Source organism: Oreochromis aureus, linkage group 19, assembly GCF_013358895.1.
Source record: "Oreochromis aureus strain Israel breed Guangdong linkage group 19, ZZ_aureus, whole genome shotgun sequence".
NCBI lineage: Eukaryota > Metazoa > Chordata > Actinopteri > Cichliformes > Cichlidae > Oreochromis > Oreochromis aureus.
Genome location: NC_052960.1, coordinates 20,153,536 through 20,176,350, shown reverse-complemented (window position 1 = coordinate 20,176,350; position 22,815 = coordinate 20,153,536). Strand labels below are relative to the sequence as shown.

The following is a 22,815-nucleotide window of genomic DNA, read 5'->3' as shown; positions in this document are numbered from 1 at the left end:
GTTTGCTGTCTGATTTAACATCTGCTGTGGTGATGTTCGTGATAAAAACTACATAAGCTCAGTCCAACAAATTATGCACCGAACTGTATTTTTCACTGTGATATTTTTTGTGTTTTAGAAGTAGTGAAGGTTAAAGGAGGCTCCTAAGAATGAATATAACTCAGTGTGATGTTTTCTCAAGTCATGAATGCACAAGTGTGTGTGTGTGTGTGTGTGTGTGTGTGTGTGTGTGTGTGTGTGTGTGTGTGTGTGTGTGTGTGTGTGTGTGTGTGTGTGTGTGTGTGTGTGTGTGTGTGTGTGTGTGTGTGTGTCAGACAAAACAATTTCACTGTTCATCAATAAATCAATCACCAGCTTCTGGATTTTTTCAAAAGACTATTTTTGTCGTGTCACTACCTACAAATTATTTGTTAAAACACAAAGAAAAAGAACCTCATATTGAAACTCTGGAAACACTGATGGTAGTATTTTAAGCAAAAAGCTAATGTTTACATGGCAACAAGCTCAATGATGGTGACAATGAAAAAATGTGCTAATTAGCACTAACCCTTTCACTGGCACTTTATTAGGTACACCTGTTCGACTGCTTTCTAATGCAAATATCTAATCACCCTATCAAGACGACCTCTTGAAGTTCACACCGAGTATCAGAATATGGAAGAATAATGATTTGAATAACCTTGAATGTGACGTGTTTTGTGCACCAGACATGCACCAATAACAATGAGTATTTCAGACTGCTGATCTTCTCAGGATTTTCACACACAACCATTTCTAGGGTTTACAGATCACGGTCAGAAACAGAAAAAGCCAGTGAGCTGCAGTTTTCTGGTTGAAAATACCTCGTTAAAGTGAGTGATCAGAGGAGAATAGCCACTTTGCGCTACTAGGAAGGTAACAGTAACTCAAACATCCACAACGAATGTCCGCAGAAGAGCATCTCTGAACGCACAACACAAACCTTAAGGGACTTGGGCTACAGGAACAGAAGAGCACACTGTGGTCCATTCCTGTCAAATAATAACAGGAAACTGACGCTACAATTCGCACAACATCAGAAAAATAGGCCAGTGGAAGACTTAGCCTACCTGAGTATTGCTGCTGACCCTGTCCATCCCTTATGACCACAGTGTACCATCTTCTGATGACTGCTCCCTGCACTATAACACACCATGTTGCAAAGGTCAAATCATCCTAAACTGGTTTCTTGAAGATATGTCAATGAGTTCACTGTACTCAAAAGGCCTCCCCAGTCACCAGATCTCAATTCAGTTTGGCACCTTTCTGATGTGGTGCAACGGCAGATCTGCATCCGACAAATCTGCAGCAACTGTGTGATGCTATCAAATCAATATGGGCCAAAATCTCTGAGCAGTGTTCCCAGCACCTTGTTGAATCTTTGCCATGAAGAATCAAAGCAGTCCTGAAGGCAAAACCTGTCCAACCAATTGAGGGTTGATGGGAATCCCACTAGCTTGAAGACACTTGATTATACTCTTGTTGATCTCTCGATGGCACTAGACGAGAAGTCAGTGGGTTCACCTAAGTGAGTGGAATCCATGTTGACAGGGACATGAATGTGTGAAGCAAATTTGGCATCAATAACTATTAAACAATCACACCAAAAACAAAAATAACAGGTGGTGCTAAGAAAAACAACAGGGAGGCTTCCAAAGTCATTAGGATCCATTTTCTGTGCCATGGATATCTATATAAACACATAATGCATTTTTATAAGGATAAATCAGACTGGACCAAAGAGGTGGACCAAACAAACTCGCATTGTCTTCCACCATATAGCGTCAAATCAAAGACACTGGATATGCTGGGCTGTGAAAGCAAGATAAAGAAATAAATGTTCAAGCCAAGTTTTGGCATCCACTATTAGCTTTTACTATCCTTTAAATAACTGTACCATATCTCTTCACAGATAATTTGTCATGCTGAAATAAGAAGCTGCTATCATATAAAATCCATGTCAGGGAAAACTGTAATCTCTACGTATAAATTTGCTTCAGAGAGGCTGGATTCTAATTCCCAGCTGCACCACGGGCTAATAAATACCATAAAGCATTTGGTGGACAGTCTCTGTAAAACTTCCCATTCCTTCGTAAAACATTCAGCTGGATCAAGATATATCACCTGCCTGAGAGAACGAGAGAGCGATGGGCCCGTTTTTCCTGAGAAATGAACTATATATAAAATGTTAACTTCTGGTGACTTCCAAACCTCTGCACCCAATCAACTCACTGTCACAATAACTATGATATAACCCCGAGTACAATTTGCAATCGCCATAAATAAACCATTCACGACTTCAGAGACGCTCTTCTCCTCTTGACTGCACTGACTGCAGCCTTGTTAAACATTTTCCCCCTGCCGCTGTTCTGTTTGTGTTTGCAAAGTATGCCCTCTCTGCGCGAGACGGCCGCACCTCCACGGACAGGAAAGATTTGACATTTCCCTTATCGTTTGCTTTTGTGACGGCTCGGAGCTGGTAGAATATGTATGAACTTTTCTTTTTGTCAGATGTGCCCTGCAGGGTTTTCTGAAGGTGAGACCCTAATTAGCAAAATCCTAGTTTTTAAAAAGTGTTTTGCATAAAGAATCTCTCTTTGTTTGACTTTTAAAAAGCCAATGAAACTGCATGAGAGAACACATAGTGGGAGATCTCCTTCTACCTTTCATGCTGAGATGTATGGGATAAAGTCAGTGAAGGTAGACAAAAAAATTAAACAGATAACTACCACTTGACTCTGATGAAAACCTTAAAGCTACAATGGATAAAATTCGTAGCTTAATAATAGTATAACCTAAAAGACTGTCAAAAAAATTGCCGCTATGAAGTTAAACGAGGGTTATGTAGAGAGAACTATTTAGGTTACCATGATAACCAGACCCTTTCCTTTTGTAATACCAGATACTTTGTACTTCAAGATGAGATGGGGAGTCAGTGCAACCTCCAGTCTGCCCTCATCCAACTTCAAAGGAGGATCATATTTTTCTTTTATATAATCTATGCGTTTGCTCTCCTGTCAATCATGTTGAAGGGCAGACAGTGAAACAAACATCAGTGGCTGAAGCACTTATCAAGAATCCATTCAAGCTGAGAAGCTTTGGCTTCTGTTTCTCTGTACACTGCTTACAGTGTCCCTTTCCCTTGGCCATTGGTATCAGATACAGATGACTCGAATCCTGCTTCCTGCAGCAGTCCAATTCCATGCAGCTTCTCTAATATCTTATTATTATTATTAGCTTCTCTAGACGATTTATATGCTGTTGCGGTATCCAGTAAGGCTGCACTTATTTGAAATGTAGTGAAGACTACATTTTGCTAATTTTGCTAATTAACATACAGTCAAAGACCAGAAGCTTTGGAATAATGTTCACTGGACAGATACAGCAAAACAGTAACAGTATTCATATTTGGTGCCGAGCAAGGACAGCTGTTCAATAGAAGAACACGATGCCAAGTTTGAAGTGTGATGATGGGAAACTTATGGTTTAGGGTTATCCAGCTGCCTTGAAGACTGAGCACCTTGCAGTCATTAACTGAACTACAATTTCTGCATCATATCAATGCCTGCTTTAGCTGTTGGCTGAAAATGAACAAGAAATAAAAATTTCAACAGTGCAACAATTAACAAAAAGCAAAAACGAATGGAGCATGGCAGTAACTATGTTTATAATTTCAGGTTTTAGCCTGTACAGTTATATTTCCGTCTATTACCTGCATGATTCCCAGTAACGTACATGCATTTTTTTCCACCTCACACCGGCATTTGATGGTCATGGCAGCATTTGTAATTGTGTGACTTTACACCTTGAGTCAGTTTATATTATTCTGTCTAACCCCCTGTAGTAGACAGGGGTTAAAACAGAATGCCCCCTGTAGTTTTCCACCAACACACTCAAAAGCAGCTGTGGTAGAGTTCCTGCAGGACATGGTTAAGCCCTCAAATAATCCAACAGAAGCTCAATAATAGCTTAATAATTTCTTATCAAAGCAAAGCCCAGGGATGAAAGTGCATTTACAAAATCAGGAGCATAGTAATGTGAGCTCTTCGGCTTATCGGTTACATTTATACATGGCAAGTTCTGCCTGAACAATCGAAAATTAAACACATTCTGATTGTCCACCATCTCAGTGCAAGACATGCAAGACATTCTTGATTAACTTCACACTGAGCTAGTGAGTTGGGGACATTTCCATTATTATGTGGTGCATCTGATTGGTAGACTGTTGCTGTTGTGATGGGGATGTCATGTGTGAATGCATCTTATTCCTAACTCTGCAGGAGCTACATCCTCTGCTGTTAAGGGTTTTGGGCGGAGGGTGGATGTGTGGATGGGCAACCCTTGTCAGACTCAGCCTGAGGCTGAGGAGGATTGGGGCGGAGGTTTTAATGCAATCTGCTCACCACCTGCTCAGTGGAGGGAAAGGGAGGGGGCTTTACTCTTTTCATAACTTACTCTGTATCACATCAGACACACAAGCACAGATCACTGAGGTGTGTCTGCTCAGAGCTCACGGTTAACGCGCTGTCCCTCCCCACCCAGCCTCTTTCCGAAGGCTGAATGAGCCTTTGCATGACTGGAGCGATGACTGCACACGCAGGCTATCCTCAACAAACCTAACACCTGCTTCCTGTCTGGCTGCACATGCTCAGAAGGCCCCGAGAGATTGTGGTTGTGTGTCTGCTTTGCTGTTGCTGTGTGGACTGGACCAATCCTTATTAGGACCAATGTAGCATCTGTGATTCTTGGCTCTAAGATATGAATGCTTGATTACACTGTACCTGACCTATTCAGTAACCACAGAACCTCTCTGAGCTGCATTTTCTCTGCACACCACGCAGGATCTGGAAGATTCCACCCACAGCTTCTTACACCGCAAATTCTCCTGTAGATGAACCTAAAACTGGGCCTGTGAGAAAACCTGAGCCCCAGTCAATATAAACCTCACTTCCACATCAACCATAAAATCCTGTCTGTTGGAAAAGATTATTCTGGAGAAACTTCTACTCTCTGTCACTATCTAAACCATATTTACATAAAAAGTAGCAATTAATTACTTTGCACACAAAAAAAAGTCAGGGTACTGGCAAACAATCAGCAATGGTTTAATCAAAAAGAGACTTAAGGAAACAGATACAATTATCAGCCTTACACACTATATAAACTATATATGTACATTCTATTTATTTTATGCACCACAGCTGCTTGAAAATAAAGTTGAGTGCAATATATGCACATATTACTGTGGAAAACATTAATAAAGAACTTTAATGGACTTTAATTTGTTGCAGATAGCCAGATTATTTTAATAGACATACCTGCGGAGAATAAAGTTTGCCAAAAAGCCACTGGGAATCCTGGAAATCAGTGGAATGCCCTATAAGTCCACAGAAACAGCACATTGTACTGTATGACCAGCAGTTCATAACAAAAAAGGAAAACATTCACATTTTAAAAACACTGCAATGAATATATAGCATAGTTGCTTCGAAATATTTGATTAATACAGATTCATCTGGAACCTGGAATTTTTTTAAAAAAGTGTCAAATATTGTTTGTAAATTACGGCATCTGATGCTGTTTCTTGCTGCTGTGACCTCTCTGAATGCCTAAGGAGGTTTATCTGATATGAATGCTAGCCCACAAAAGGCACTGTCAGTATGACGTATCAAAAGACAGTCTGACATTTATGCATGACTGTGAATATCTGATACTCCTCATTGTATGGTAAGTTTATGGTGGGGTGCTTCTTTGTGAAAGTCTGTGCACAATACATCAGTGACAGCGCTGCATGCATCAGCATCACTGTGATAGACCTCGGTGGAACAGCAGTAAAAATTCACAGCTTGAATCTCAAATAGCAGGGCGCCTACTTTCTACTAAAGACTTCAAAAGAACAAAGCCCGAGCCAACAAATGCTGTGGTTAGATGACAGGTGGAATACAAATGGAGGTTTCGCAGCTAACTGTGGTGTCATCAGCCTTTGCTTTGTTCTGATATTCTGTTTGTGTTCAACGGTCTGTCAAGAGGACAGCAAAAGGTTTTCTGACATTCTTATTTCCGTCTGGCAGTCTGGGATGTGGGGCTGAGGAGATGACTTGTAGAAAAACATCAAATATGTGGTGCAGTCATGAATGTCTGGTGCATACAAGACATACCTGCACTGCATTTCTCACTGTGAGAACCTGTATGACTACCACCATCATCAGCATTACTACCAGAACGGAAAGAGGGATGGTCCACTGGATGACCCGTGTTCTGTGCTACAGAGAAATGTGTGAAATCTGTCAGCAACGTGAGCTATTTCTCTCCAAACCCTGACTCAAATACGCATGTAACTCCCATTCATTACTGTATTAGTAACACAGTCACATTAGTCAACACAGTCATCTCTTTTTATTATGACCTGACATACATAGGATCTACTTTTTTGTTGCTGTTGTTGTTTGTTTCTTTTTTAACCATGGCTTTATATTGACTGCTTAAATAATAGATAGTCAATTCAATTCAACGTTATTTATAAAGTACCAAATCATAAAATTAAAAAGTGCCTCAAGGCGCTTTACATTGTAAGGTAAAGACCCTACAATAACATCACAATAATGTGATAGGATACAGTTAATCCTGTAGGGGCCATGAGATGTGAAATACATTAGCCAGGTCTTTGAAAACACAGTGTTTGGTTTTGGTGTAGCACAACAAGAGTTATCAGATAATTTGTCTTCTATTTACTCCACCTGATTTTGGTACCTTTAACATTTGCAATATTTAAAACCTGTGGAAATTATTGCATGCATGGTATTAATCTTCACAGATTATGTTATGGTTTTCACTTCTGTCTAAACTCAAAACTGCAAAGAATCTGATCTCATCTACTTGCTCAGCTGGAGCTGTCCTCCTGCTCGTGGTGCTGAAACAAACACAAGGAAACAACCAAACACGTAAAGTATTTGGAGAAAATGAACACGAGGCTTAATGTGGTTTAAGACTTGCTCTAACATACCTCTCAATATTGTCCATCCCTTTTGCACCTGCTCAGTGCTACACAAGTGCACCATATCCATATCACTACTAAAAGCCCTTGTTCAATCTCAGCTTAGAGCCTTTTGAAATATTAATGTCTGTGTGACACTTACTGTGCACTCGTATGGATCAAATTTTAAAGGAACAGGATCAAACCCTGCAACTAATTTACAGCACTTTGGTAAGAAACTATGAAATATATACATGTTTTATACTGAAGCAGTTGATCAACTGCAAATTTAGTCAATGTTCTTGTCATCTAGGTATGAATTAGATCACACAAACACCCGCTATATGTTTGTCTAAAACATTGAGGTAAAAACATATAGTTTCTCCCCTTCATTTAAAGCATCTGCAGTGATTCTGAAGTCTTTGATTTTCAGACACGACCTTTTCACACCCACAAGGCTTTGTTTACTCCAACCTGTGACACTAATTCCGACCCTTCTTGAGATTTCTGAGATCTCTCTGAAAGCGCAATACCTCTATTTATAGAACACGCATAATTGGGAGCCTGGAAACAGGATAGGACTCCTCTCTAATTAACGAATAAACAACACTAATTGCCATCATTACTATCATTTATCTGGTGTTATCAAACGTGATGAGATGTGCATATATTGAGTCCTGTAAGATTACGCTATACATCTTGGCTAAAATCTGAATATCACCATCCTAAATTTATTTTCCTCCCAGGCTCTCATTATGGTTCGACGTATTGTATTCCACTAAAATGTCAAAAGTCCATAGCAAATCTGGCATTTTTAAGGCCACGTCCTTTCAGCACAGTCGGGTGGAAATGTTACCAGATGTCAGTTTAGTACTCTGCCCAATTTCCGAAAACAGAAAAAACACAGTCAGAAAAGGCACCGAAAAGGCTAGCTTTACTTACTGTAAAACCTCGGTGTACCTCAAGAATCACATTTATTTTACAGGGTAACCCTTGTGTTAAAACCCACATCATATGCAGCCGGATAAGCATCGAATCAACAAGTCACAAGAAGTTGACCGGTATCATTTTTTTCTGTGCGATTCCAACAGAGTCCAGACTGAACAACATCAGGCTACACAGACAGAGGGTGGCAGCATGAATGGAAGCCTCAGAGGCTTCTTATTTTATTAAAAACGGGCTCCCCAAGTTACACATAACGATGCTCACACAAGGTTTGCCACGCAGCTGAGTCCACGAGGAACAATCGGGAACAATAGGTGTGACAGAGAGGAGAAATGATGCACCTGGTATGGGTGTAGTAGTCTGACACGTTGCCAGAGACAGGCTCGTCCTCACCAGCCACAACAACACCACCACTACCACCACCACCACCACCACCACACTGTACCGTGAACTTTAAGATCTTTATAAATAAAGGAAAAGGTATTGCTCTCCGTAATCAGACATTTTTATCGACTCTCAGTTCCCCCGCTTACTGCAGCACTACAGCAGCCTGCACACCCACCTTCCCTCAGCTCCGTAACTTGATGAAAACGATTGCGCCACTAATAGCGCAGTAAAGCCTTCCGGTTTGCATTTCTATCACTACAGGCACGCACGGCTTTAATATTTACCTCACTCACCTTGTAAAACTCCCTTATCGCTGAGGTCTGTCGGTGATAGAGATGCTGCTGATTTTTCTTTAACGCCAAGAAACAAGAGAAACTCCCACCTTCGCAGGGGCCGTCTAACAATTAAACACCTGCTTTGGAGGCGTTAAGGGACCATCAAGCAATGGTGACGCCAACAAAATTTTATTCGTTTTATTCGAAGTAACATAAAGATATATTTGACCAGACATCCACCTTAAAGTTAGCTAGGTCGATTTAGGTGGTTAAATTAACTATATATATTTTTAATGTTAACTTTGAATACCAAATGCACAGCAATCTGAAATTGAATTTTACATACTCCAGTTTACATCCCACAAATACAACGGTTTATTCCATTTAAGACAGAAAAATATGTATATTTTACTTAAAAAAATACATGTTTTTAAATATATTAAGGAAAAATATTTGAAAACAATTAAGCATTATTAAATTAAAGCTACTTTGTTTTTTTTAAATATACATTTATCATTATTTCTATATTTTGTATTCTTTATAAAAAATCTACAAAAACTTTAGAATATATCACAAGTGTAGATACAAAACAACAACTTTTACATACAGCATTGTTTTACAACTACTCAGTCACTATTCATCTGTCAGATGGTCGTTGCCCCACCACACACCATTTAGTAGACTGTTTAAATTGTTTTATATTTCTTTGTGATGATATTTTTGAAGATATTTTATTTTTTATGTTTTAATATATATTATATTATATCATATTATATGTTGCATGTTGCGTATTATGTTTAGTTTAATTTCTGATTATTTTTAACCTACTAAGATAATTGCTTTAATATACTGCATTTCACGTTATCGAAGGTATATGTCGTTCTACTTATTTCATTTTTATTTACTGTAACAAAGGAAATTCCCAACTTTTTGTTAAATAAAGTCCCATATCTGATACTGTTTATACGCATGTTTCCTCCTCCACCCTGAAACGGTTTCATATTTCCATCCTCCTTCGCATTTAGAAGAGATCAACAGTGTGGCTGAACTTTAAAAGTTGTCCAATTACCTTTGGTCCCTTCTTATATTTTAATGCACTACCTACAGTGTGTGGTCACAGGCGATTTCACTGTTGGCTTTGCCTCTTGTTCACAATGAGATTGGAAAAATTATTTGTAAATACTTTGCTTCCTATGAAGGAATGAGGTACAAAAGATTTTAAAGCTACAATATAATATTTCACAGGAAAATTTTAAAAAGGTTATATTTATTTACCTGTGCTCCCTATTGCACATGCTTTTATTACTTTATGAACACATATAATATCTCCTGTTTATATTGTAGTATATGTTTTTACAGACAGGTGTCTTTTGAAAAAGAAATCTCAATATCAATGAAACAGGATTTAATATTAACAATAATCCTATGTTACCTTAAAGGAGAGGTCTCTAGACTAAAGTAATGAAGTGAAAGTTCTTTAGAGACATTACTCTAAGGATACTGAGGATCTATCTCAAAACTTAACCTGGTAACAGATATGATGCAAAATGTATTAGTGCTCAAGTTAATTGTACTTTAAATAAAGAAAAATAATAAAAAGAATATTTGTTTTTAACAGGGGGAGGCCAATACCTGACTGATGGTGGTCCACTGGGTGATGGGTAAACATGCAGACTTACCAATGGAGTTATAATTTCCTGTTATATTGTTAGATGTTGAAAATTGATACCTTTATGACTCCTGCACAACAAGATGTGTTTTAGTATGGAGTGTTTGTGAGAGTAAGTCATGTTAACAAAAGAAAGAAAATGCACTGAGCATGTTACATCCTGTGAGTGAAGCTTGTTTTATTGTAACTGCTAAAATTAGCTTATGTACCTCTGCGCTAACAGCATGGGAGGTCAGATAACTGAGGATACATTGCCACCTACTGAATTCTTTCTTTCCTGCATTGACCCTAAACACTGCAGACTGTTCACATGCTATAATAATAATAGCTGTTCACATGGAAAGGAAGTGAAGGACAAATAATCTTGTAAAATGTAATATTATATAAATATATACTTATTGAATAGATGAATGTGGAAGTAAATATGATGAAATAACTATGTGAAAATAATAATACTTGTTTTGCTTTGTTTAAATTTCTTTTTTGTTTTGTTAGCAGGGAAAAGTGAAGAAAAAGAGGAACACGGACGCATCCGGACCAGCAGGCGGCGGTAGACAAAGGAGTTAATGTGGTGATGTAAAAACGACGTCAGTGCCTCTCAAAGACACCTTCTTGTGTGCGTTTGAAGAAGCTCCTGAGCTCCGAGGCGCCGTAGTGCTGAAAGGACAGCTCCTCCGCTCTCTGACATCTGCAGGTAGGCAGATGCGTCGCGCCATGGAGATGAAATTATGGGGAAATAACATTACTGGCGCAATCATTATCATGCTGGAAACGATATAATGTAATTCTGAAAGAAAACAGAACACGAAGGAGACTACCTTACAGTTATATTATAAATGCTTTCTGTTTTCTGTAGCATCCACAGTGTCGATGCCCTCTAATGAGGGACGTAAAGACCAACTTTTAAATTTGGTCTGCGAGACCGCCCTCTTTCCTTTTCGTCGTTTGCTATCTTGTGATTTGCACATCCTTCAGAGCTGCAGGTTATGCGATGACAGAGGAGGGATAAGACATTACTGCTATTCTCAGTGGCCCCTGGGAGTCCCCCACCCCCACTTTGCACAGAAATTAGTTTTTAACTCTAAGCAGCAGGCTTACATTCTCTCTTCTATTCACATTTCTGCACTATGCTCTTTTTAAATGGTTTAAATTCAGTGTTATTTATTTCAGGGTTTCATATTGTCAGGTAAAGAGCCTTCAACAGTAGACATAGAACTAAACAATTATCCCCTGTGAGCAAGCACTTGTACACAATGGAAAGGAAGAACTACCTGATCTCTCCTCAGACCAAACTGTGTCCTTGGAAGGGTCATTCCCTCCAATTTGCTACTATTTAATTCAAGTATCTTAATGTAATAATCTCCCTACAAGTAAATGACTTTACTGCTGGATTAAGACTATTGATGCCCCTTAAATTGCAAACAGCACTGCCAATTCTTTAGGTACTTAGCAATCCTCATAAGCTGAGAATTTGTTTTGTCTATTTCCTAAAACTGTACCATAGTATCTTCTGTTTGGGGGAATATTTGGGCTGCACGTTTGTGTTTGCATCTAACATAAAATCGGTAAAAAATGTGTTGAGAGTGATTCATCATGAATATCTGTGTTTGTATACAGAGACCTATTTTCAGCAAATGTGTGTTTGATGGCACCTTGTGTTTCCTAATGCAAGTTTGTTATATTAAAAGCCTGATTAGTCATTAGAAAAACCATTTTCCAATTATGTCAGCACAACTGAAAATAGTGTGCTGATTGGAGAAGCATTAAGTGCGGCTAAATAAGTGCCTGGATTGGCTGTCTCAGTCTGATTATAGTCTCTAAATTTAAAAAAAAGGACTGGAAAATCATCATGTTGTACTTGCTTTAAGGAATAAAGTTAATTCAAGCAGTAAATAAAAAAAGAAATAAAAATAGAGAGAGAGAGCGAGAACAGATTTTATAAAACAGGAAGTACTCCTCCCTCTACAAAACTGTGCAAACATCAGGACCTTTACCTTAAAAAGCAGATGTCAGACTAATCCTGAGCCAGCATCTTCATTAAATCGCACCCATACGAGCCAGCGTGGGGAGGTTTGTAAAGGGAGTATGATGCCCATGATGAGTGAACTACAACTGTGTATATGCACCTATAGAATACAAAAAACCACCTACAGAAATACTCTGATGATTCTTCAGTGGTTGGATGTATCAGTGATGGAGGTGGTCTTGGAAGACTCATCTGCTTTCAAATGTGAGTAAGACCCGAGAAATGGTGATCGGCCTCAGAGGACGGCTGCACCACTTGTGTCTATCCTGATGATGAGCATGGTATACTTCTCTGTGGTTTGCTGGGGGAACTGGGGACACCATCAGATGAATAAACTGAGTAGGAAGGTTGGCTTTGTGACTACCGGCAAACTGAACACGTCAAACGTGTTGCTTCTTAAATCAGCATGATTTTTAACATGCCATTTTGGGTCATTGTTCTTGTTATATTAGATAAAAACAAAACGTGTTTTGCTTTCAGAAATAAGAACATTTCAAACTGACCAGAAACTTCTGTGCAGTTACTTTCACAGTTACTTGCACTTCTTCTGCTAACTGTGTTCTTTGCTCCCACACAGATATGTTCACCCGGATGTTAAAACTGAGACTTCTCAACGCTGTAGCACCTGCGTACTTTTTCACCGCTACAGCAGTCACCTTCATTTTGCACTTTGGCTTCTTCATACCAACAATTTTCCCAAGTCAGGGTACATCACTGGAGGGGTCCAAAGTTTTACATACAGTTATTTTCCTTTTCTTGATGTTCAATGCGTTAGGGAATTACATAATGACTATTAAATACCCAGCTGAGAGTGCCAACGAGACTGTGATTCCAGTGTGCTCACCACACTGCTCGGATAAAGTGGACGCGCACTACCTCCTGAACGGCCGTCACTTTTGCAAACTTTGCAAGAAGGTTATCCTTAAGAGGGACCACCACTGTTTCTTCACTGGAAACTGCATCGGCAACAAAAACATGCGCTACTTCATCATGTTCTGCATCTACACATCCTGCACATGTTTATACTCTTTGGTTCTTGGCGTGGCCTTTCTAACAGTGGAGTACTCGATCTCTTTTGAGAACCCCCTGACCTTTTTGACTCTTCTCCCGTTCTCCACTGGTTACTTCTTCATGGGTGAGTTTTCCATTCAAGCTGATATCTCAGAGGGGGCACCAATTACAAATTCAATATTTTTATTGATGGAGTCTGCTAGAGTTTGTAAGATTCACAGCTTAAAATAATCTGTATTTATATCAAACTGGATCTTTGTGCAGCCTCTCAGTTCATTCACGTTCGGCTAACTTTCTCCTGATTGGATGCCATTTGCAAACAGAAGGTTAAAACAGCACGGCGGCAGGGCTTTTGCAAAGCTGTGTGGCTGGAGTGGCCACACTAATGATATTCGCTTTCACTGAGATCAAAATGGTCTTAAACTAAGCATTTAGGTCAGTCTGCCTGAGCTTCAGGCTAACAGGTATTACTTATATATACACTGACCTCATTTAATACTCTTTTCTTCACCACAACCATCCACCATTCTAACAATAATATACAGTATGTGACAGATAGTAATTTCTCCTCCTCAATATCTCCTCACAGGAACAATCTCAGGCCTGCAGTTGTTCCTGGTGCTGATGCTGTACGTGTGGCTGGGCATCGGTTTGGTGTGTGCAGGTTTCTGTTGTCAGCAGGTGCTGCTGGTGGCCCGGGGGCAGACATGGTGTCAGATGCAGAGAGGGCAACTTGCAGAGAATCGCAACCCCTGGAGAGCTAACCTCAAGGACGTCTTTGGCACCCGCTGGATCCTTGGCCTTATACTGCCTGTGCAGACAGTGGAGACGTGCTCTGAAGACGCAGATGTCCATAAACAGGACTAAGGAAAAACCGCATATCGTAACAATAGCTCCCCACAGGTCAAAAAAGCGACACGTTGTAGAAAATGCTGTCTAAAGACCCATGTGGTGAACGATTTTGAACACAGAGAGGATGCTTTTTGACATTTAAAATAGTCTGTGAAATAGCTGTTAGCACACATTCCTTTAAGGACAGGAGCCATACAAGCAGTGTGAAATAAGCGCGTAGTCTAAGTGTATCCTTTAGGTAGCTTTTTTAAAAGGCAATATTAAGACAAATAAGTTGGTCATTTTTGGAAATCCAGCAGTTTTACTTACACTACTATAAACGCTTGCATGAAAATATAAAGATGGCTTTGCATGCCTTCACAGCTTTGCAGTTTTGTATTATTTGACAGCCTGTGCCATGCGCTGCTCTGAGATTATCAAAGTGCAATGTTCTTCCACACATCCTATTAAGATGCTTCAAAGCAACGTTCAGGAAACTCTGGGTAGTTTTCATGACAATGACTCACGTTTGTCGTTAAGGGCTATCAGACAAGGAAGCCGTTTGTCTGCAGCATAAACTGCCGGGCTTGACAATACTGTTGTGACAATTACATGTTTAGCCTGATGTACTCTACTCAAAGTAATGTGACTCAGGCAGTGTGAAGAGGGAACGCTCCTTCGGAAAAATGGGTGGGAAAGATGATTAATATACGATTATCCAGGGTTATTATTCACAATGTGCCATAAAGTCATTTCTTATTTGCTTATAGATGACCCCAAAGATGAGGTATTCACTACACTGCTAATAATAAGGCGCTCTGCATAATAATATTATTAAGGACTTTTCACTGTTATTCTGCGACTCCAGCTACGAATACACTGCTCATGTCGAACAGGTTTTGGGTTTCAATAAGTATACTTTCTAGAGATATTTTGTCTATTCCTGTTATACCAATAAAAGTATTCAAATCACAGCAAGTGATTAATTATTGTCTTTAATAATGACACACTGGTCTTCAACAGTTTTACACAAAGCACACTTGACAATATCAGAAAAAAAGTATCCAAACTGTAATAATTTGCCACCCTCCTTTTGCCCTTTTAAAACCAAGACTGCTTTTGATTCATTTTTAATATTCAGGTTAATTACTAATGATCGGGGTATGCAAATCGTGGTCCTGAAAACAAATCAAAGTGAACCTAGACTTACTATTTAACTTGTGTTTATGATTTTTATACAGTAACACTGAATGCATTATCTAACCACACTGTGGGTTGTTATACAACTTCAAAGAAGAATAATAAATCTTTGGAAACCCTTAAGTATATTAAACTTTCTCCCAAATTAAGCTCAAAAAGAAATAAAGAAATCTTAGCTGCTCAAGCATTGACATAACATACAACATTAACTTAAAAAAAAAAAAGAGGTGCAGGGCTTCTGATAAACATATATATTCACATTATCTTATGCTTATGTTTAGAGGCAACTCAGAAATCTGAGAAATGAAACAAAACAACCCCACTTCATTGTCTTAAAGTTTAAATTAATACGAAATAATAAGCAAAAACTATAGCAGGAATGAACATGACAGCAACAAATCCAAAGGCAACACAGTTATATGGCTACAGCACTTCACCTGCTACAAGCTGTAGGTATGAAGTTTCTATCTTATAATAATAATAAAAAAAAGAAGCTTACTTTACCAGAACTGGCAAAATCCGTGCAATAATCTCTGTTTACAGTATTCACACAGCTTTAGTCTTGGTCAGAAACATCATTACAAATAAATAATACTGACACCAAATAAACTTCCATTAAACGAAAAACAAACTGTTACGATTTAGCAAGCCATCTGAACTCTGTGTGAATCAGACACTGTTTGAGAAGACACTTCTTACAAAAGATGCATCGGCTCTATCAGTTTGATTTACCAGTTTAGAAATAAAGGATAAAGAAAAACAAAGACCACAGTAACCTGCTGAACAAAGATGAAAGATGGATTTGATCTAAGAAGTAAATAACCCTCGTACTTTCTCCACACTAACAACATTCATGCCACGTATAAGGAGTAAACCCCATGTGTCTTCGTATGTGCTGTAAGGCATGCAATAATGCAATCAAGTAGGGATGCACCGACATATTGACCGAACATCATTACGAACTGAAATCAATCATATGGACGAACACTGGCTTCTCAGCACGTAAGACAACACTTATCAAAGTGAGAGGCCAGTGTTTATCTACAGTGTGCCATCAATTTTGAGCTGGTTTAATGAGAAAAGGTAGCGTGAAAAAGTATGAAAGAATTTTAAACTTTTTTTTGTTTCAGAAACGATAATTAAATAACAACAAAAACAAAACAAAGAGAAAAATAAAAACGTATCAGCCTGGGCTATCGGCTAAACACTGGTGTCAGTACTTTACAATCAGTGCATCCCTACACTTAGGAGTTTGACACAGAAGCCATAGCCCTATTGCAAGTGATACTTGCTATTTTGAAACAGAAGAGGCAAGAAAATTCATTATAGGCAAGGGTTTGAAATACAAGCATGCTTCTTAACTCCCATCTCATAAGAACGGCTGCTTCGACCTCAGCATGATCTGATGTCAGCGTTTTAGTGTCTGTGGACCGATCACATTGTTTTGTCACGACTGTGCAACTAAGAGAAAAAGAGCAAATGAGTCTGCCCTTTTCTAACATGCAGTTAAAACTGCAACTGCAACCCCCCTTTTCCCCATAAAAGTAGCTATGTAACTTAAACCAGCAGTGCAAATTTTTGCCTGTTAACCATGCCTATGATATCTTCTGCTCTACTAGACCAATCACTGTTGACACTGCTAAGGGTAAGAAGTATAGGAAATGTCACCACAAGCAGCAAATATAATTACTGCTATCCTGTGAAGATGTTTGGCAGGGCAGATCAGCACTATATGACTGAATATAACCTATTCATCTACCCTGATATGTCATCTATACAGACTTTCTTGCTCTTTATGCCACATTTTCTGAATTCCCATTCTCCAACTCTGTAATGATATTTAGGCTGGAGACAGAAATCCCCGTTAGGGTTGCATCAGGAAGGGCATCTGGAATAATAACTCTGCCAGATCAAACATGTGGAACAACCCACTGTGGGGACCCCTTGTGACAAGGGAGCAGCTGAAAATAGCTTCTGACTTCCCATATCACTTCTGCTGGTTTTTCACAGTCCTTTATCACCAAGTTGCAGAGCTACTCCATCCCAACAATGTGACTGGTCATTTGAAGTGACGGTCCTGGAGTAATATCAATTGTGATGTTGTCAGAATAACAACATGCAATATGAGACAGACCTTTAGTTTTATATCCAACCAGCTGCTCCAAAACTGTCTAATTTCTTGACTTTGCTGTAGAAAATGATTAATACCTACAACCTACTGATAAAGGTCTGAAAGCTTAAAGTTTAGTTCAAGAGTATATTTAACACAATTTGTCCACATTTATTAAATCATCCTGTGGCCTCCTGATTAATCCTCGTCTCCAGATTCAGGACTACTGATTATGTCCGTACATATTTTAAGCTAGGATGCTCTGCGGTTTCACCCCCCACTGTTCCTTTTCTGTGTCCTGGAGAGAAAGCTGGAGTTTAGTCCAGAGTTGTGGGTTTCCACTGCTGAGAGCCTCCAGCAGCAGAGTCGTCTGCTCCTGAAGCTGCTGCAGCTGGCCTTGGGTGCGCTTATTCTCTTTGATCAGCTGCTTTGTGCGCATGGTGATCCCCAGCAAGCCGGACTTGTTGAGAATGTTGTAGGTATTGCTGAAGCGTTTCTGCTTATTAGTGCGCATCGAGTCCTCATCCTCGAATTCGTCATCAAGCATCCTGTTGTCTCCTGCTAGAATCCTAAATTCATCTGTGTAGGAGGGCACGGAGCTGGTTCCTACCTGTGAGGAGAAAGACTTGATAAGCTGCTCCTGACTCTCAGCTGCCTGTGCTTGGTTTGTTGGTGCTTCAAAGTTGGATGTGGTTTGGGCTGTCATCTGCAGTGCTGACAGGGGGCTGGGGGCGCTGTACACCCTGTGGCCATGATGATGCCTCCTCTGTCGCTGGTTATATCCCGCTGCTGTACTCCCCCTCACCCTTGAGGATCCTACCCTCTTAGTGGGTGTGTCCATGGGATGCGGGGCAATTTTGGGATATGATTTGAGGATGGGCATGTAGCTTTTTGACTGACGCGTGTTTTCAGAGCCAGTCTTAGGAGAGCTGTTGTTGTCATTTGATAGCATGGGTTGAAGAAGAACCACTTGCGACTGAGGCATTATTTCCAACGGTGAAGGAAAGTTCCACTGTTTTTCTGCTGGAGCCGTGGATGATTGCTAGAAAATAAGAAAAAAAACAAACAGACCTTTAATGTTATAAAACATTTCTTATACTATCTATAATACGGTAGCTGTAAAACGGAAAGTGCATGACAGAGTTACAGGGTTATAGTCGATGATCTCAGGGATTGTCAAGCTTGTTCTTCCATTTATATTACATTTAATGTCTCTGGTTAGTTCTGCTGTTGGCATCTCTGCATTATAATAAGATACTTGAGACACAGATGTGTCTCAAGAGGCCTTTTTGCCACTTTGAAATGGATGAATGACTAAAGTGTGTGTGTGTCTGTGTGTGAGGGGGAGGACCTGCTACACTGAACCATCATCATAATATCAAAATGAGACAAAACAGAGGGTGTTTATTTAAACAAGAGCTCCATGTGAGTGCTTGCCGGGTTCGCTGTTTATCTCCCGCTTTCAACTTTTGTGGGTGTATGTGTGTGTTTGTCGGTGAAAGAGGCCACTGTGTGTGGTGAGAGCTTGGTGTAGAGTGGAGGAAAAACAGGTGAGAGATTTTACACAGGTAAACACAGACTGAACGACTTAGGAGAATTGTAGCCCCCCCCCAAATTTTTTTATAAAAGGAGAGGCAGCTATAGGTAATGATGTAATAATGTTTTCAATGTTCCGCTAATAACTGTGCTATTATAGACTCTAATTATGGAAGGCTGAATCATCATCAAACAGTAGCATGATTGTTTTTAGTGTGTTTGGGGAACACGGTATGCCTTACTGGGAGTGGATAATATTACCTCAGTGAGTGCACATTAACCCACCACCAATTCAGCAGCATTGATATCACTTTTGCTGATCTCAGAGGATAGGACAATTGAATTATAACAAAACCAGCCCAGCCCCAGATCATACACAGTCTAAGGAAAGTGTTAAAACACAGCATTACCCACAACATGCAAAGACAGAAATGAATGCTCAATTTGAGTTAATAAACTCCATTCAAAATTAAGCTGTTAACTAATTTCTCTAAAAGTTCAGGGTACAAAACACTCTTTAAGAGACTATGAGCCAAACAATGCTCCATTGAGCACTACAGCTCAAAGACAATATAGCAATAAAACACTCTAAGAGTAATGAAATACACAGTAGTCTGTTAAGACAAATATTGCAATATTTTACCTGCTTTAACACAAAGTTGTTCATGATGATCATTGGAGACAGTCCAGTATATGAACCTCCCATCACAGCCACCTGTGGACCAGTTGGCTCCTGGCTGACTATTGACCCGTTTCTTGCTGCATCTTCAGAGTCAGTCACTTCGACTGTGCTGAGGTACTCCGAGCTAGCATCTGAGAGGACAACACGACAGGTATATGAGGCTCATCATGTTTAAAAGAAAGACTTCTGCTCTGTGTGGAAGAACATTAGCTGTATGAAAACAGTGGCAGATGTAGATAAATATCTGTAGCGTGTCTGAAAAAGGATACTATCACCTTAATGTGAAGAGCTAAATCAAATTCAGGTCAACCCCCATACTGTAAATAAAGGTCCTCAATAGAACATAACCTACATAGAAAATGTGACCTAGATCTCCACATTTGATTAGGGTCGACCTTGTTCATGAACTGATAGTCATTATTTGTACTTATGTAAAGGCTAATTATATCCCAGGTCAAGACACGTGTTCTTTCAGACAAAATCAAGAATATTTTGGACAATCACAAGACTTAAAAGGTATGCTATTTTCTTTTTACAATGTAAGCAAATCAAACCTGAGAAGCCTGAATCTCTTTCCAGGTCTTGTTTGCATGTTCCAAGGTGCGATGTCCGGGTGAACGGCAGAGTCCTGTGACTGCCTGGTCGATTAAACCGGTTCATGATGGTCTATACAGGAAAAAAAAAACGGACAGATGAAGTTAAATAACTGCGACTTAATTTCTCCAGGACAGTCTTATGCAAGTTTGTGATACAGTTTGATGACATTTTTTCTTTATTTTTAAATCCATTCAGGGTCTTGGGAAGGAGAGAAACAGCTAATTAAATATCTACGAGTAGCATGTCCATTTTAAAACAGTAATATTCCATTTCTTTGGATTTTTTTCATGACAGGTGACACATTATCCTATTTGGCTATGGAAGACATTTCGAGACTTTTTAAAGATCTTTGGCTACAGACAGATGGGTCACAATGATTTTTTTTTTTTTTTTGCTAATAATTTACACATTTTAAAAACCTTTATAAACTAAAATATTTAGGCCTTAGCAAACCTACCTGTTTTACATATCATATCTTACGTGATAATCTAGTTATAAACAAATATAAATTAGGAACAAATAAATAAACAGCAGCCAATTATAAATGTAAACAATCACAAGATAAAGGTGATCACTCAGACACAGCAGGGTCAAGGCTTCAGGTTGTTCCCTTAATTTGTCCTTGCCTATAATTTTTTCCTAGTAACTCATTACTATATACGATTTAAAATGTATAATGACTAAAAGCACAACAGTCACAGTATAAACACTCGCCTGTAGTTAATACGTAATCTGTCTTTTTAAAGCTTCTACTTTGAATTGTTTACAAGACTGATCATCACTTCACGTTTAAGGCCTGCACTTTGTATTTATACTGTACATGACTGTATTTATTTTTGCCAACATACTGAAAAGAGCAGGCGCACACCCACAAACGGGATTACGTAATGTTTTAAGCTGCATAATAAACACATTAAAACATAATAAAAGCGTATTATTATCTGCCTTACGTCTCCCATTTTACAAACTCGAGCTGAACGATTGGATGAAGGGCCTGTGACCCTCCCACACCCACTCACTGCGATGGCAGTCATGGCAAGACACACTTTAAAAAAACAAAACAAAACAATGTCCTACTTACCCAGCAAAAACAACAAATAAAGAAGTTAGTGCAGACAATCATTGGTATAAAGCTGGGATCCTGAACAGTCCAGCGTTTATAACTTCTTAACTAGCTACAGCTAGCATTGTTTTGCAGTACACGCAACTTTGTCAACATTGGCCATTAACGTCAACTAACTTACGCGACACAAACACACACACAGCTTTAGGGTTGCAGAAATGTGCTTCTGCATTAACAAAATATGGAAAGCAACATTAGCTGCTGTCTGTATCATCGACAGTACGTTTTATCTATTTACTATGCATTTAGCTGGGTAACGCTAGCTGCTAGCTACCGTAGCTTTAGCTCAGAACTCTTGTTATCACGAGATCGATAAGCAATATGAGTAACAGCATAATTTCTACAAACCTTACAAAGACGTCGTTTGCTTCAAAGCGAAAATCCGACTTTAGTAGCTTGAAAATATGTGGCTAGTTAAAGCCACCCAACTCCCGTGTTGCTAACGCCAGCTGTACTTCTGTTCTCTACAAAATAAACACCCTCCACGCGGTCTTACAGGTAAACACAATTACGTGCGCGCATTCACGCAGATATAGTTTTAAACAAATCGGTGACATAAAATGATTTGTATTTAAGTATTAATGCTTTGAATTAGTTTATTATGGAATACATTTCTGAAAGTATTAAATAATAATAATATTTTTATCTAAGGACAAAAAAGCGTAAAACACATTTGCAACTTTATTGTCTGTTACGGCAGCCTCCTGGATAAGTTTCTAAAAGTAAGTAAGGGTTTTCAGATGATGGAGGTTATAAGTCCAGTTTTTAGTGGTTGTAATTTAAGTGGTTTTAAGAAGTGTACTTTAAGAGCTGTGACGGGAACAACAACTCCCTGTGAGACACCATTAAGGGCTTTAATAACCTGACACACAGAGGTTGCTACGGAAACGGGTGAAGTACATGTTTTATTCTTGGGGTTGGCGAAAGAGGAGCTTGTTTTGAGACATATACTCTGATGGGGTTACGCTGTGGTGTGCGTAACCCCATCAGACTTGTTGTTTAGGCCGAAAAACGTCTTTTAAAAAAATCTACCGTGTTTGATATTTTATTGTAAGCCTACAAATGTAAAGGGCCTATCATATAGTTTGCTATTATTTGTGATAATGTGAACCAGATTAAGACTGCCAGCAGTTAGTACATCTATTAGGATACAACTGGTATATAATTATTGAATACAACTGGAATTACTAAACAATTACACAAGACAATCTGACAATCATAACAGTTTTATTACAAAATAAATATTTAAATGAAATAAAACACTAAGTCAGTCAAAATGCTATTTTTACATTTTCATAGATTTTCTTTATGTGGTACATGAAAAAAACAAACGCCATTTAACATATCTACGTCACTTCATCCCTTCCATGTTGCAGTGTTTCTAGAAACAGACAGAGGATGACACCTGTGGTGTGGGATTATTGGACTGTTG

At 39.1% G+C, this 22,815-nt stretch overlaps 3 protein-coding genes across 3 annotated transcripts in view; 1 reads left to right on the top strand and 2 right to left on the bottom strand.

The window, feature by feature from the left end:
• tmem63c (transmembrane protein 63C) overlaps positions 1-8,693 on the bottom strand; it is a 37,500-nt gene extending 28,807 nt beyond the window's left edge. The window contains exon 1 of the mRNA XM_031759636.2: positions 8,617-8,693. The gene's annotated coding sequence lies outside the window, so the exon portion shown is untranslated. The remainder of the gene's footprint in view (positions 1-8,616) is intronic.
• A 2,177-nt stretch (positions 8,694-10,870) lies between these two features.
• On the top strand, positions 10,871-15,929 carry zdhhc22 (zinc finger DHHC-type palmitoyltransferase 22). Its single transcript, XM_031759608.2, has 3 exons — positions 10,871-10,961; positions 12,871-13,428; positions 13,894-15,929. Exons 2-3 carry the CDS (start codon positions 12,873-12,875, stop codon positions 14,169-14,171), a joined length of 834 nt encoding a protein of 277 aa, XP_031615468.1. The 5' UTR covers positions 10,871-10,961; positions 12,871-12,872; the 3' UTR covers positions 14,172-15,929.
• cipca (CLOCK-interacting pacemaker a) lies at positions 15,115-21,875 on the bottom strand. The gene is made up of 4 exons (XM_031759650.2): positions 21,732-21,875; positions 20,218-20,329; positions 19,625-19,794; positions 15,115-18,487 (listed from the first exon to the last, which is right to left on the bottom strand). The coding sequence occupies exons 2-4, from the start codon at positions 20,321-20,323 to the stop codon at positions 17,693-17,695; spliced, it is 1,071 nt and encodes a 356-aa protein (XP_031615510.1). The 5' UTR covers positions 20,324-20,329; positions 21,732-21,875; the 3' UTR covers positions 15,115-17,692.
• Positions 21,876-22,815: the final 940 nt, after the last annotated feature.